The sequence below is a fragment of the Microchirus variegatus genome (genome assembly GCF_963457635.1).
Source record: "Microchirus variegatus genome assembly, chromosome: 4".
NCBI classification, from domain to species: Eukaryota; Metazoa; Chordata; class Actinopteri; order Pleuronectiformes; family Soleidae; genus Microchirus; species Microchirus variegatus.
The window spans coordinates 18,532,945-18,547,459 of record NC_139805.1 but is presented as its reverse complement, the minus strand read 5'-3'; the positions used below and the strand labels follow the sequence as shown (position 1 = coordinate 18,547,459).

At 38.0% G+C, this 14,515-nt stretch overlaps 2 protein-coding genes across 2 annotated transcripts; both read right to left on the bottom strand.

Annotated features, from left to right (window-relative positions):
- Window positions 1-2,910: 2,910 nt before the first annotated feature.
- tmem165 (transmembrane protein 165) lies at window positions 2,911-9,710 on the bottom strand. Its single transcript, XM_083888577.1, has 6 exons — window positions 9,423-9,710; window positions 8,793-9,015; window positions 8,518-8,693; window positions 7,213-7,395; window positions 5,301-5,406; window positions 2,911-4,617 (listed from the first exon to the last, which is right to left on the bottom strand). The coding sequence occupies exons 1-6, from the start codon at window positions 9,573-9,575 to the stop codon at window positions 4,541-4,543; spliced, it is 918 nt and encodes a 305-aa protein (XP_083744703.1). The 5' UTR covers window positions 9,576-9,710; the 3' UTR covers window positions 2,911-4,540.
- Window positions 9,711-11,099: 1,389 nt separating this feature from the next.
- On the bottom strand, window positions 11,100-12,883 carry srd5a3 (steroid 5 alpha-reductase 3; the record flags this gene model as incomplete). Its single annotated transcript, XM_083888200.1, has 6 exons — window positions 11,100-11,359; window positions 11,782-11,907; window positions 11,991-12,168; window positions 12,255-12,411; window positions 12,569-12,707; window positions 12,859-12,883. 6 exons carry the CDS (start codon window positions 12,881-12,883, stop codon window positions 11,100-11,102), a joined length of 885 nt encoding a protein of 294 aa, XP_083744326.1.
- Between the last annotated feature and the right edge of the window lie 1,632 nt (window positions 12,884-14,515).

Genomic DNA, 14,515 nt, shown 5'->3' with positions numbered 1-14,515 from the left:
AACAACCTGCATAGAGCAGCAGTTTTTTTTCTTCAGATCTATTTTCATCTCTTCATCTTTAAAAAAACAAAACATTTATTGAAATCAATGAATGTGAACCATTCACATTGACAATATATCACATACAGCTATAAAACTATTTTTTAAATAGCCCACACACAAAACAGTGTGCAAATGAAATAACTTGTTGTGTTATGTTCTCAACCTTTACCACCACATAGTGCACACAAATTATGAATTAAATCACATATCAATCATGTTTGAGAAAGATTCATTGAATTACTATCTCTCAATTACTGAAATGCAACTTGTTTATAACAAAAGCAGAGGTCCGTAACATGTTGTATAGCAATTGCCCAATTGCTAACACATACCACAAGTTCAATTAGCACACAAATACAAAATTAACCACATTCTCAAATGCAACACTCTTATATACCTCCGGTTGGTTTAAAACATTTTCTCAGAAGCATAACGGCGCATAATCATGATATATTCATGAAATGAGTGAGTAATTAGCCGTGGTCGACAGCCGCTAGCATGCTATGCTAAGCGCTAACGATTACTACTCACCAGAGTTTTTTCTCGACATAAACACGATAAAATGGCAATGTCCAGCAACCCCAAAAACTTCTCACAGGTGCGGATACTTTTCAGAACCAATTACTCAAAACAAAATAAAATGTTATCCAGTCTAATAATTAATATTAACTTGCTCTCTCTCTGGGTGTCTGACACCTGTGTCTGTGCAGGAAAAAAAAAACGCACAGTCGGGAAAGAAAAACAAATGTACTATGACCGTGAGTAGCGCACCCTGCTGGCGAAAATAAGGAAGTACAACAACATACAAACTCGTTTAGAATGTATAGTTCAACGTTGTAAAAAATGGGGATTACCATGTGTGTTGTATATGTACATTGTACTGTAATGTACTGAATGTATTTAGCCTTTTTCAAAAACCTGCGGGTGAACAAAATCCTTTACAAAATATCAACATTACAGATGCACTGCATTAAAAACACACAGTATTAAACCAATTTCATAAACATGGACCAGAGCGTAAAAATCCAGAATAAAAAATATACAAGGAAATAAAAAAAGTGGCAGTAACTGAACATTTATGTCAGTTTGTGTCCTTGTCACGTCCAGCAGAATCTGGTTGGATGACCGCAAAACTCTTCTTATAGTTAAAATTTCAGTTACATAGGCTGGGGCAAGTCCGTTAAGGGCTTTAAAAACAAACATTTAAAGTTAGCCAGTGCAGAGAGAAAAAAGGATCAGGGTGATGTGTGCTCTCATCTAGTTACTTATAGTGAAGTATTGTTTTTGGTGGCTCTGTGTATCTGTCTGTCTGTGCTTCTGCACTTGCACTTACCAATATGACCAACAGAGGCGTGAATGGGATGAAGTCTGTCATCTCTGATTGCCTTGTTATGTTTGTTAAAGTTATTTCAGTTAATTCAATTTCATTTAAACCCGACATGTAAATGTTAACCCTTTAAGTTGGGTTAGGTTTACCAGGAGATAAATTAACCATCTTATTATTCGGCTGGTGCTTCAATATGCCTGAAAGCATTGCTCAATTTTAATATTTGAACATGAGGGATAGTAATTTTTATTTGATCCCGCACCCTTAATTGTTTATTAAATGTATATCAGACATTTTTATTTACAGTTTTGAGAACATTTTAAATAAATGTCCCATTTTCACACTTTATAAATGAACAAATGACAAATTTTGAGATGTCATAAAAACTACATCCATAAGTTCTGACCAGGACAGACTAGATTGTGTTCAGGCTATCTGTGAATACTATTATAGTGTAAATCAGTCAATATCACATTTCTGACAGATGTGGAGCATACTGCATGTGAAGCTGATTCAAAAAGATCACTGAAACATCATCATCTCACACTATGGCTACACTCACTGGAAACTCACATTTCCTTTTTTCCTTTCATTTTTTATAATGGGTCCTCAAACCCAAAGGCATTGAACTCCTTTGTTGATTTACCTCATGCAAAAGTACAACTTTTGTTTGTAATCAGATCCTGCCCTCCTTTACAATAAATGTACGTCATTGACATTCCTGTTCATGCGTATGAGCTACAATGATGTTCACCATGGGGATTTCTTTGAGACATCCAGGATCTTCACACTCTTTGATCACAATCATCCCTGCTGGTTAAGAAGTGGTGGCAAAAAAGCAAACATGGGACTTTTTCCAATTTGAAATCTCTCTCAAACTCTACAGTAAAAATGTCTGATTTATAGTTTGCTAGCCGAAGTAGATGTCCTGAACACAACCATGTGAGTCCTGGTCAGCTGAAGCATTCAACACAGACGTTCTACTGTAAAAGCTTTTGTAAGGAGGGCTTTGAAATTCATTAAATTCAACATTTGGCCATGGAGAAATGAGTCAAATGTTGATTGTTTAGTTTAAATAGACAATTATTGGATATGTGGTAACACATTTGTGCATGGAAGGAATATTTACTGATTAGTATTGCATATTAATTTCTAAAAACATATCCTTCTGGCTTCATTATTGGGTTTTCTACCCAACATTTGAATATCCACTGCTGCCACCTGCTGTTCAGTTTGAGGTTGACCATTATTTTCCATCCTCCACTCATTCCCAGAAATTAAACATTTCAGAAATAATTGTATAAATATTGTGCCAGTAACATATACTATTATTACAGGCACATAATACACATAAAATAATGTAATATTAATAATAATATTTTATTAATCCTTTGCTGCTCTTTAACCTGAAAATAAACAGTGTGTTTTCTGCTGCACTTGCTTTTCAATACATTGTCTACCATTATCAAATCTCAAACACAGCACCAAGGGTTTAGATGACAGATTAGACAAACACAAGAAACATTTTTATTGAGTGTTTTGCAGATTTACAGACATTTCAGCCAACCTGTATAACAGCCTGTCAAACAGAGCAGCTTCAGCTTTAAAAAAATATTTCCATTCCTCGTTTCTTTTAATCCATTGCCCATCATTGTTTTTTTTTAATGTCTACAGTACATATGCTAAAAGGAAAAACTAATCTTAATAAATACACAGGGTTTTAAATAAAAAGGGAAAAGTTTTATTGTAATGCCAGTAGAGCATGTTGCTAAGAGCTACAAAATGGGTTCTTCTGGAGAAAAGGGGGACACATTATTTTGTAAGTACGAAGTTGGACAAATGGCAGGAGGGATTGTGTCACTAATGGAGACATGTTTACTTATACGTTATACTGACTTGGTGATTTGGGGGCAGTAACGACTGAGGCACGGAGGTTATTTGTGAAAATGGCTCTGGTCACAGAGGAAGTATTAACCTGTGACGCTGAACACTGGCCTTTCTTCAGCATGGTATTTACTCAGGAGGAGGAGACACCTGGACAGAGGTATTCTAGTGGGTCAGGTCTCTTAAATAGAATATGGCTCCTACAGTATGTATCTGAAAATAGGAAAAGCTTGAATTATTTCTCTGTTTTTAATCTTCAATGCTCAATTATTTTTTGTTTGAACTTTGAGAACAGCGATGCTATATCATTTGTACGCTGCATCCTTCATCTGAAAACGGGGTCCGTCAAGCAATGCTATCAGACCTGACTGAGGGAGTGTTTGTGTGTATACAGCAGCAGTACCGGGGTAAACTCTTATTCAGTAAAACTAAATTAAAATGAACCTGTGAAACTTTTTCTCAGCGCATCTTTGTGTTCTTAGTTACACTCCAACCTAATTGCATCCGTCTTGCTTTAATAGCATAATATTGATATCTTGACATAAAACAAATCACTTCCTGTGTGCAGCGCTGCAATGTTTGGGTGACATGAAAATCTAAATGGAGAATCAGCATCGTGTGAACTTATTTGACAATCTAACGGACGGATGTATTTATGAACTTAAAATCAGTCAACACATTCATTTTTAAACAGATTACAGTAAAAAAAAAGAGTAGCTCAGAGAGTAAATATAGATGAGGCCTGACAGCACTTGTTTAACAAACGAGAATCAAAACATTTATAAACAAAAAGACAGTGTCAAACTGTTAGAATATGACTGCTGGGTTGGAGGAGGACATTCATCGGAACTCTTCTATCTCACAAACTACATGATGTGAATCCAGCTCTCTAACAGAAAGCCACAGTACTGCCTTCTCTCCTGGCGAGTCTGTGCTCCACTTGTTCAGTACCAAGAGTTTCACTTCAGACTTTCTCTGCTTTTCCGGTTCGAAACCAAATGTGTATCTAATCTCTGTACATCATAAAAATAAAACACTATTTAACAACTACACTTCCCATGAGGTTTTTGTGTGCGCTTCAGGTTGAGACCCCCCCCCCCCCCCCGAGTTACAGGCTGCAGTGGAACAGAGGATTTCTGAAGGGAGGTGGGCGGGACTTTGGCTTTCTGTTGACCTTTTCACACATTCTGTTGAACATGTGCACAAAACAAAACTTAAGTCTCTCTACAGCAACGGAACCAAATGTAACGCTTATATACAGAGTGAACCTGAAAGTCTTTCTTAGTGTTAAAATCCAGCCTCTGGCTTGATGAACAGGGCAGAGAGGGCAAACGCCAGAAAAACAATCCCTCCAATGATTGTAACTATGGAAACAAAAGAAAACAAATTCAATAATGAGTATCTTCTAATAAAGCAAACCACCATTTTAATGATTAACTAACTTGAAGAGGTTTATTAGTCAGTATTCACAACTGAGATTCCAGCTGAACAGAATACATGCAATAGTATTTTCACACACCGCTTTATTGGAGTTGTTAATCCGACTTAGAATTGGATTTAGTCGTTTTAGTCAGACCATAAAGTGTTATTAAATTTAAGTTGGACTAACACAATCCTTTAATTTTTGTTTACCTACATTATTACTCATAATATCATGTGAAAATACAGATCGTTTCTCCATAAACAAGAACTACCTGTTCTGTCTTGTATGGAATGTGTTCCAGGCAGTAAAAACAAAAGTAATCCTAATTATGCACAAACCTATTCCCATGTTGGCGTCAAGAAGGAACGAATTAGAGTTAATTATTTGGGCTGTTTTGATCACCTTGTTACTATGACAACAATATCCAGTTATTCACTTCAAGTGGTCAATCGTCGCAAAAGTGTTACAGTCTTACATATATTCTCACTGTATTTTTTACAAATAACACCTGCTTACATTCCAAGAACAAGACCCAGTGTGCATAAGAATAGATAGTCATAATAAGAGAACGGTAAAGCCCAGCAACTTCTTCAATATTAAAACATGTGCATCTAAGTAACTTACCTGTTCTGACAGATATTTTTTGTGCAATCATTCTCCCGCCTATCACAGCCAGTCCTGTACACAAACAGTGTCCAATTGTGCCTCCCACTGCAACTCCAAAGGGATCCTGGGAATAAAGAAAACAAAGATTTTGAAGTGTATTATGCCTACAGTCCACACTATCCCAGTGTTCCCCATCCCTGGAATCTTTAAACGAAAATTTGGGATAAAAGGAGCCCTTTGAAAACAATGACGCAGTTACGCGCTATTCCTTCCCGATTGGTTCTCATCAGACATGAGTTGACTATCGGCTGTGAACTTTGCTATTGCTTTTTAACAGTTCTGTTTATCATTAATAGTGCTTTAAGAAACTAAGCAAACAACTGCAGAGATGAATTGATCATCGTCCTTTCTACACCGGCCAGCACTTAACCTCTTCTTCCCTGACCCTCCTTTTGGAGTCCCTGCTGGAAAATGACATGCCCAAACTAAATAGAGTAAACCTATGCAGTTACAAGCTCTATGTGGATTATCTTGGTATCAAAATAAAGATAACACTTGTGAGATTCCACCAGAGGTGTAAGTTTCACTGTTGATGTCACTGTGTCAGAGTAAATGTACATGGAACACAGCATAAATGAAGGATTTTTTTCTCTCGCCTAAAAAAATATTGCATTTTAAAGCAAATATCACCTTTAAAATATGCAGTAGGAGCTTAAAAACACATGGAGGTCATGTAACAACATGTGGACATGAGCCATGCAAAGTCTGATGCTGCTGAAATAAAGCAGAGTGAAATTACAGCGGTTTTAGTAAAGAGATGTCTGGGCGTTCTCACTTTTGGCTCAGCTTGGCACCATCTGTGCCATTTGAGATTTCTTAGGTACCAAATTATTAAAAACCAATTAAATTTTATTTATATGTCACTACAGGTCTAAAAAGAACTTGTTTTGAAAAAAAAAAAAAAAAAAAAAGTATAATAACTCACCTAAAATTGATGCTCCCTGTGCGGTGCGTAATAATAACTCTGTGGCTTTGAAGTGTCTTCAGTTACGCAGCGCCATAGCTCTGGCTTACCTTGGTCAATTTGGGTGATTGACAGCTCTTTTTAAACGTCTAAACCGGTAGAATCAGACCCCGGTCTCCAAATGCGTGTGAATCACTTCATTAGCGAGTCAAAAGGACATAAATGCATATGACGCATTTGGGCGGACATTCGCCCTTCTCTAATCAGAACGATCTAATGTCGCTCTGTAATGATCAATCAGACCGGGATTTGTCCCCAAAGCATGCTGGAAAGAGTAGGTCTTCCTTAGAAGGGGTTTGTTCCGGTGGAAATAATTTGTTTTGATAAACAGCAAAGGTAAGACAATATTTCTGGTTGTAGTTCTTGAAAGTCAGTTGTTGTTTTGCTCTTATTTTGAGGCTGGATCCGTGAATCTTGGTCGTAGAGTGATAAAAATTGTACCGCTGGAATCTGTAGATTCTCCGCTGTCCAGCCGACATGTGTTTTTTTTGTTTACATAATCACTCTGGCGCTCCGGTGCCGCTTTTTAATGTGTGCGATGTGACGGTTTTTTTCCGCTCCTGCTGTTTGATCAATCGGTGTTTTAACTGTGTTTCGTGAACATAAGAATGATTTATATGAGCTTCTAGCTGAGTTTCTGACCTTTCTGTGGGTATGCAGCATGTCTGTGTTTGTTGAAGTTAGATATGGTTTTATGATGCTTTTGTCGCTGCGTCTGACGCTGCCCCCGATCCCGGGGGCAACCGTGAAGAAGAGGTTAATATAAAGTAACGTGATTTGTGGTGTGGCTAACAGAGCATTTGTTACCCACTGGGGCCACAGTCTATGAACATGCACACACATAACGCGCTATCATTGCATATTATATTTTACAGGCATAGATTCAAACAATAGATTTTAACAAACCTCCCGTGCAGCTAAAATAATAGTGGTCAGCTGAGAGCGGTCCCCCCACTCTGCAAGGAAGGTGAGGGTAAAGGCTTGGATGAAGATGGGCGAGATGAAGCTGTGCCATTTTCCCTGAGGCAAAGTTGACCCTGATCCAGCTTCCAAATCTGGAGTCCCATTGGCAAGCTTGGACCGCTGCAGCTGATCAGATAATGACAAAGAAAACATTTGAACACTTGATTAAGTGTTCTAATGATCCAATGACTGAGTCCTCTGTGGTTACTTAGCGTGGCGATGTAACCGCCACTGTTTCAAACAACACACCACCATATGAACATGTGACACAGAGAGTTAGAGACCGTTGCTAACAAAGGATGAGTCTGTTAGGAATTAGTGCACGTCCAGTGGCTCGATAGCCATAGTAGTTAAAAATAGCATCTGTCGAGAGACGTAGCAGGACACAGCACAGGAAATTAAACAAATCATTGTCGCGGCATATCAGCTCGTCACTCACTGCTGCTCTCAGTGGGACACAGCACCTGTTTATCCACCTGTGCAGTTGCCATTGTTACTGTCTGAACATCTTCTGCACTGGTCTCTGCGGTTACCATGACAGCGCTAGTCACAGCCACACAGAACAAAGTATGTGCTCAACCATAGCATCTACAATCAGTGCCAGTTCATCAAGATTATGTAAAATTATATTAAAGTGACCAGTCCTTGAAAAATTGTCTGACTGATTTAAATAGTTTCCCAGATATTAATTAATTTTACCCTTAAGTGTAATTATCTAAATGTATGTGCATTCAATAGCCACACCATTTGTCTTATTTCCAATGGAGAGCATTGGCATTTGCACTGATTATCCAAAAACTCTATGGATAATTTGCGACCTGTATTCATGTAAATATATATGTTACATTTTAAGTATAAATATTTTTGCTGAATTGAGAATATTTATTTTCTATCACCACTAGTTTTTAACCATCTTTAAATTAAACATTGACCCACCAAGTAACACATTTTTCATATCATTTATCCATATCATTTCCAGAGAATTATTTTAATTTCCTTGAAACATTTAAGGCAAAGTGTATGATAAATATCTATTGTGTCTTGCATATGTATAAAATGTTATGTTAAGTTATGCTTTGCTGTTATGGAATCCGGGGGGGTGGGGCATACTTCATACTTTAGCTGTCATTTTAGATTACAGCACAGTGGATGGTCTTGAAGTGTAGATCCTTTAAGTCCAGTGAGTTAATTGGGAAAATTTTCGAATTCTGGGTGAGACATTAACGACACAGAAATATATTGACTCACCTCCTCATCTTTCTTCTTGATCTCTGCCTGCACCTCCTCCAGCTCCTCCTGGCCTTCATCTGGACTCATCCTCAGACCCTCTCTCAGCATACGAACACCAAAGATGGCAAAAAGAGCCGTGGAGACATAGTACGTGTAGATTCTTGGGATAATGGTGGTGGCATAACCAAACAGCACTGCAGAATGAGGATGGGGAGGGTGTGTGTGATTACTTCATTATTACTTGAGGAGAAAGTCTTCTTTAAAGGAAGAACCAAACATCCACATCTACTAACCAGAAAGACAAGTCATGAATCCCAGAGCTAGCATAGCACCGACCAGCACGGTGAGGCGGTTGTAGCGCATGGCCATGATGGCTGCAATGAAGAATGTCTTGTCTCCAAGTTCTGAGACAATGATGACTGAGATGGAAGCCACAAATGCATGAATGAAACCCAGGTTTCCTTTAGTGGGGTCATTTTCAGACAATACTGGGCCCACTGGTGGTGGAGTGGCTTTCTGTAAAGAAGGACAACACACAGTTACACACAGTTCATAATGACAATCAATGATATTTGTCTTCTCTGTCCCAGACACCACCGGGCCTACATACTGCAGGAACATCAATGAACGTAAACAAAGATAGTGAAGACATATTAACCGTGACTCTTTCACCCTTAACCCCCTTTAAAGTGTATCGTCTTATCTTCACTTCCCAGTTAATAATCGTTTAGCTGTGGTCACATTTGGCCGTGAACCACGAACATTTTCAACTCGAGCAACACACCGGAACTCAGTGTGACATGCTAGCATACAAGCTAACTCGGAGGTGCTCGGAACACAGGTAACAGCAGCAGCGTCATAAAGGAGGGCGATGGGTGGTGACTATTATAAGCCATATTAATGATAAAGTAAGAGTTATTCACCTCCCGTGGTAGCTGTTCTTGGACAGGATTGTGCTCCTCTGGAACAGCAGCAACTCCGACCGACAACAACAACACGACGGCAAGCGGAACTAAGACGAATAATATCACATTTCTGTCAGTCCGCCCTTGCACTCCGCCGGCCATCACAGGCATTATTGCTACCGGGGCGCAGAACAAAGACGCTTCGTTGGTAAATCTCTCTCTTCTGCGACTCACTTAATTTCACCGGTAACCTAACCAGCTAACTTCATAGTCACAGCCGGAGGAACGCCGCTGTGTGATACACGTCACGACCATATCCAAGGCGGAGGAAATGACTTTTCTTCGATTTGATTTTTCCGTCGGGTTAGGCACCTGGCGGCCTACTGCTGCCACCCAAAGGTTTTCTCCGGGACTATACGCTGACCCCTTCCCCGAGCTAAAGATAAAGACCACATGGATGTATTATAAGAACATACGTTTAGAATAGTCTTATATGTGGGCATATGAATACTATTATAGGGCAAGTAGAGAGTTACGTTAGCTCAGTACTGAATAACAACATAAAAGGGAAAGGAAATGAACAAGAAGGGTAATTACAAAACTAGATAGAAAATACTGTATACATAATCATTTATTGTATACAATACATATTGTGACAGTACAGTCCAATAATAATAATATAATATACAGTAATTAGTTGTATTAATATGCTCTGCCTATAATACAGGTATTATACTAATATAAATAGAATATACAATTACAGTACTGTAAACATGAATAACATCATGGTGATAATCAGTTCTTATTACATAGTAATGACAATATCATCACACACTGACATGCAGGCCAGTGATTCATTTTATCACTGAATAATACAAGAAGATATTAGATCCACCTCCTTTTATATTGCTCTGTCAGTAGAGCTGTCATTGTTTCATTCTAGGCTATGCTTTCTCCTTACTTTAAAAAATTGCATTCAATATTTTTTCATAAAACACATTTGCAGCAGGAGTTCTGAGGGTTGGAGTTTCTGCCTTTTAACCAAAAATATACACTACTGAAGGCAACACCAGCTTTGTTGTTTTTATGTCTGATCTTGAGATTGGAATGATGTGGCTGAAAGATGATCTTATAAATGAGCAAGTTGTCAGTAAATTTAACTCATACAACAAGTCTATGTCACGCTCCAGCATTTCCTGTATAATCCAGGCATAATAGACCTTTTTAAACGTTTAATATTCAATTGTCATTATTGTGCGCACAATTGTATATTTTACTTGTGGCTTTATCAAAACAATATTAATTTAAAGCTTAACATTCTAATTTCTCCTTATATTTTACAATGACTTTTTAAATTACAAAAACATGTTTATTTTATACATACCGTATCTTCTAAACATGTTGTTTTTATTTTGCCGAAACAACAAATATGCTTTGGTTCAGTGTCTGAAAAACAGCTTCCCTTCCACTTGTATGGACCTGTAAGCACTGCCATGCCTCACATTCACACAGCTGCAACACATAATGTGATCCTGTTGTCTGTCAAGCAGCTCCTCTTTGATCGACAGCATTTTGTCGTTCAATGGTGTGAGGGATGAATTTTAGTCCTGCACATTCAGATCCTCTGACTTGTGTCTGACTTCTATTACTTCACTGTTCCCAACCTGGAAATCAAAACGCACCAATGGCAGCTATTTAAAACACAAAGGGTATGAAAGCTTTTCTGTGCTTTGGGTACAACTCATATTTGCAAACATAAAAGTCATGACAGAGCTGTGCTGCCAGTGCCTGGTTGAAGAGCACATAAAGGACAACAAGCCACCAGGTTAGAGACAGGCCTCCAAAAACCAAAGCCAGTGAGATGTAGATCAGTAGCTCAGCAAAATAATGTGGACATGAAATGAGCTCAAACCAGGATCCCTTTGGCATACTGTAAGCCAGCGTCTCTACTGTTCCTGCAAAACAGCAAACAGAAAACACATCATTATGCTGGTAATAAGATAAGGGAGTACAAATGGCAGGGACATGTGCTGTGTTAGACCAGCTGAGATAATACAAGTCAGTGACAAATGTTTGTTAAAAGGTACAGTGTGTAAAATTGCTAATTATGCTAAAATTTAGCATAATTTATTGGTAAAGTTGCAGCTGTCATATCATGTCATAAGTGTGTTGAGAACCTATGTAGCCTTCAGTTGATAGAACGCCTCCATAAAGTTAAAACCAAAAACAACTCTGACTCACTCACGATATGCCTTGCAGCCTAACATCATGATACAAATGTAAACAAGACAGTGGTCAGTGTAATACAGTGTATACACAATGTGCATTGATTGACCCAAAACACCAGGAACACTGGAATTCATCCGCACTAACCTACCGGACTTCCCCATGCGGAGCTTGGCCAGCAGGACCATGGATTGATGCTGTAGCAGTGAGGCTGCAACGAAAAGTCCAATTCCAGCCACATGAAACCAGTCCAGCTGAGAGAGAAGGCTGCCAGACCCTGATCGAAACAGCACAATCAACACTACTTCGAAGAACATCACAGAGAATGGGAGATATGCATAGGATTCACTTCAGTCTCACCTTTTACTCCATGATCTGAGAAGAGCACAGTCAACCCCAGGATGATGTAATATCCCAAACCGAAGACATACTGCACCAAATTCATGGATCCATTAGAGAAAACACTTACACACAGGCTCTCCAGCAGCCTCCTGAGGGAGTGGAGCCAGAGCAGCAGCTGCACCATGACAGTAGACAGCTGTGGAACTACATACAGCAACAACGTCAGAGACATCCATGTAAATGAAACAGGCATACAAGGCTTTAAGAGCAAAAGGATCACACCCTACCCTGATTATCAGCGCTAGATACGACTGATAGGATGTCTGATATTCCACTGAGCCAGGATCGGTGTAACTGCTGCTGGAATATGAAGTCCATATTTATGACAAGAAGGAAACCATTCCAACAAACAGAGATGGCATAGAAGTGCCAGAACCACCTGAAGAAAAAATAGATGTGTTTAGGTTCAGCTAAATTAGCATCAACACCTGCCGACTTTTTATATATATACATGGATGAATTACAACGTGAACTTCATTTACAAATATGTAGATATGCTTTACATTTATAATTTGTTTCCTTTTTTGAACAGTTACCTTTTAGGGACGTCAAAGACACGCAGCCATTTTTCGCGTTTCAAGTTTGTTTTCGTTTTTCCGTAGCGAATAAGATCCTGAAATACCACATAAAGACGACATGTTTCGTATTTTCTCCAGATGTTATGGACACACAATGCTACAATAAAACAACAAGCCAGAAAAGACCATAAAATATCTAAAAAGCTCAGGCCAAACAGACTCCAAATCATTTTAAAGCCAGGTGGGTCCTTCAATGATCATTGTTTTGTGCAACGCGGAAAGGGGACCGTCGGTAAACAGTGAGTCACAATCGTTCCGGATCCTCCTCCTCATACTGATGCGTATTTGCTTATAACAGATAACTCATAAAATACAGTAATATTACAGAAAAACAAGTTTATAATACAAAATACAACAATTATATAAAATGAGGCACAACAAAAACACAACGTAAAAAATATTTTAAATACACATTAAGCATGACAAGCATGGAAGTGTATATATATATTTTAATTGTTGGTTCAGTTAATACATTACAATACCCTATGTTCCATAAACCCCAACAATGATGAGCTGTGCTTTCTAAACGTGCATCATTTAGAACAGAAGTATAATGACTTTTGTGTAATTATAATGTAAGAAAACATTGTTTTTTTAGGTCTTATTATAATAAAAAAGAAAACAAGATGGCGTCTGAAACAAAAAAGTAATAACATACATTAATAACTAATGTCTAATATTACCGAATAAACCAGTATCCTCTCTCAGAAGCAGTTTCCAGTGCTCCCAATTATTTGTACACTAATGATTATTAAAAAATTCCATTCATTTGTTAGTGATGTTAAGAGTACCCTTTATTAATCCCACTGCAGGGATATTATAGACATGATAGAATGTGAAAACTATATATAATTGATTTTTTCAGTAATAATACATATAATATATTTACAATGCAAAGATATAGTAAAGTAAGTGTGAGTAATGGACACATAAGATAACGTTTTTTTTTTTTTTTTAATTCACAGTCATGTAGATTAAAATGAAATGTAGTGGCATAATTATTAATTCACTTATAAATGAAATTAAATAAGGGCATGATTAAAAAATGAGAGCATTTGTGCATTATTGTTGTGTTACATTTAATCTGACCTCATCCCCCACATTCTCTTGTTCTACAGATCTATCTTGTCAGATGTTGACAAATACAACAGAGTTACGTGTCCAAGGTAAAGCAGTGTGTTTGTGTGACAGACTCGGTAAGGCCTTTGAGCACTAGATTCCAGGATGCCTCTTAGAGGAGCACAGTATCCTGTCTGAGGAAGTGTGGACTGTTTCCTGCTTCCCTCCCTTCACTGTCCTCAGTGTCCTTCACTTGTTTTTTTTGTTTTTTTTTTACGGTGCCAAGACCTGGTCCCTGTGCAAGCCCCTTGAAATCCACGGAAACATATAGCCTTGAAAACTAGTTCTTTGTTGACACGGAACCATAAAATAAGATTTTAACTGGAATTTAAAGTCAGCAGATCCAGATTCCTAAACGTGCATATGTGATATAAAGCACTAGATAGCTTTGCTTTAGAATTTGCAACCCCTGTCCCCAAACGAGAGATAAAACTATGGTTTTATTTTCTCTTTTTTTTTTTACGTGTTACATGTCAGTTGCATGTATAGTTTCTTCTCTCCATGGATTATGTGTCAGTTGCAGCAGTGCAGAACAAACACACAAAAACTACGTCCAAATGGTGCCAAGAAAATTCACTAATTTCTATTTGTCTATTTATAAAACTTTTGAAAAGGTTTCCTTTTTAGATATGATATCAGTGGAAACATCGTTTTTGAGTTTCTCTCGAAGAGTGCACACTGTTAGAGCTTACCTGATATTAAAATGGAATATAATACAGAACTTGTGTGATAAGTTATGTTTTATTTATTAGAACCCTCATCCATACTTTCAAACTCATCCTTTCT

Coding starts and splice junctions, on each gene's coding strand:
- tmem165 (XM_083888577.1), bottom strand. CDS start 9,575: ATGCCTGTGATGGCCGGCGGAGTGCAAGGGCGGACTGACAGAAATGTG. Junction 8,694..8,792: donor ATTCATGACTTGTCTTTCTG/GTTAGTAGATGT, acceptor CTCATTCTGCAG/TGCTGTTTGGTTATGCCACC. Junction 5,407..7,212: donor TTATTTTAGCTGCACGGGAG/GTTTGTTAAAAT, acceptor CTTTATTCCCAG/GATCCCTTTGGAGTTGCAGT.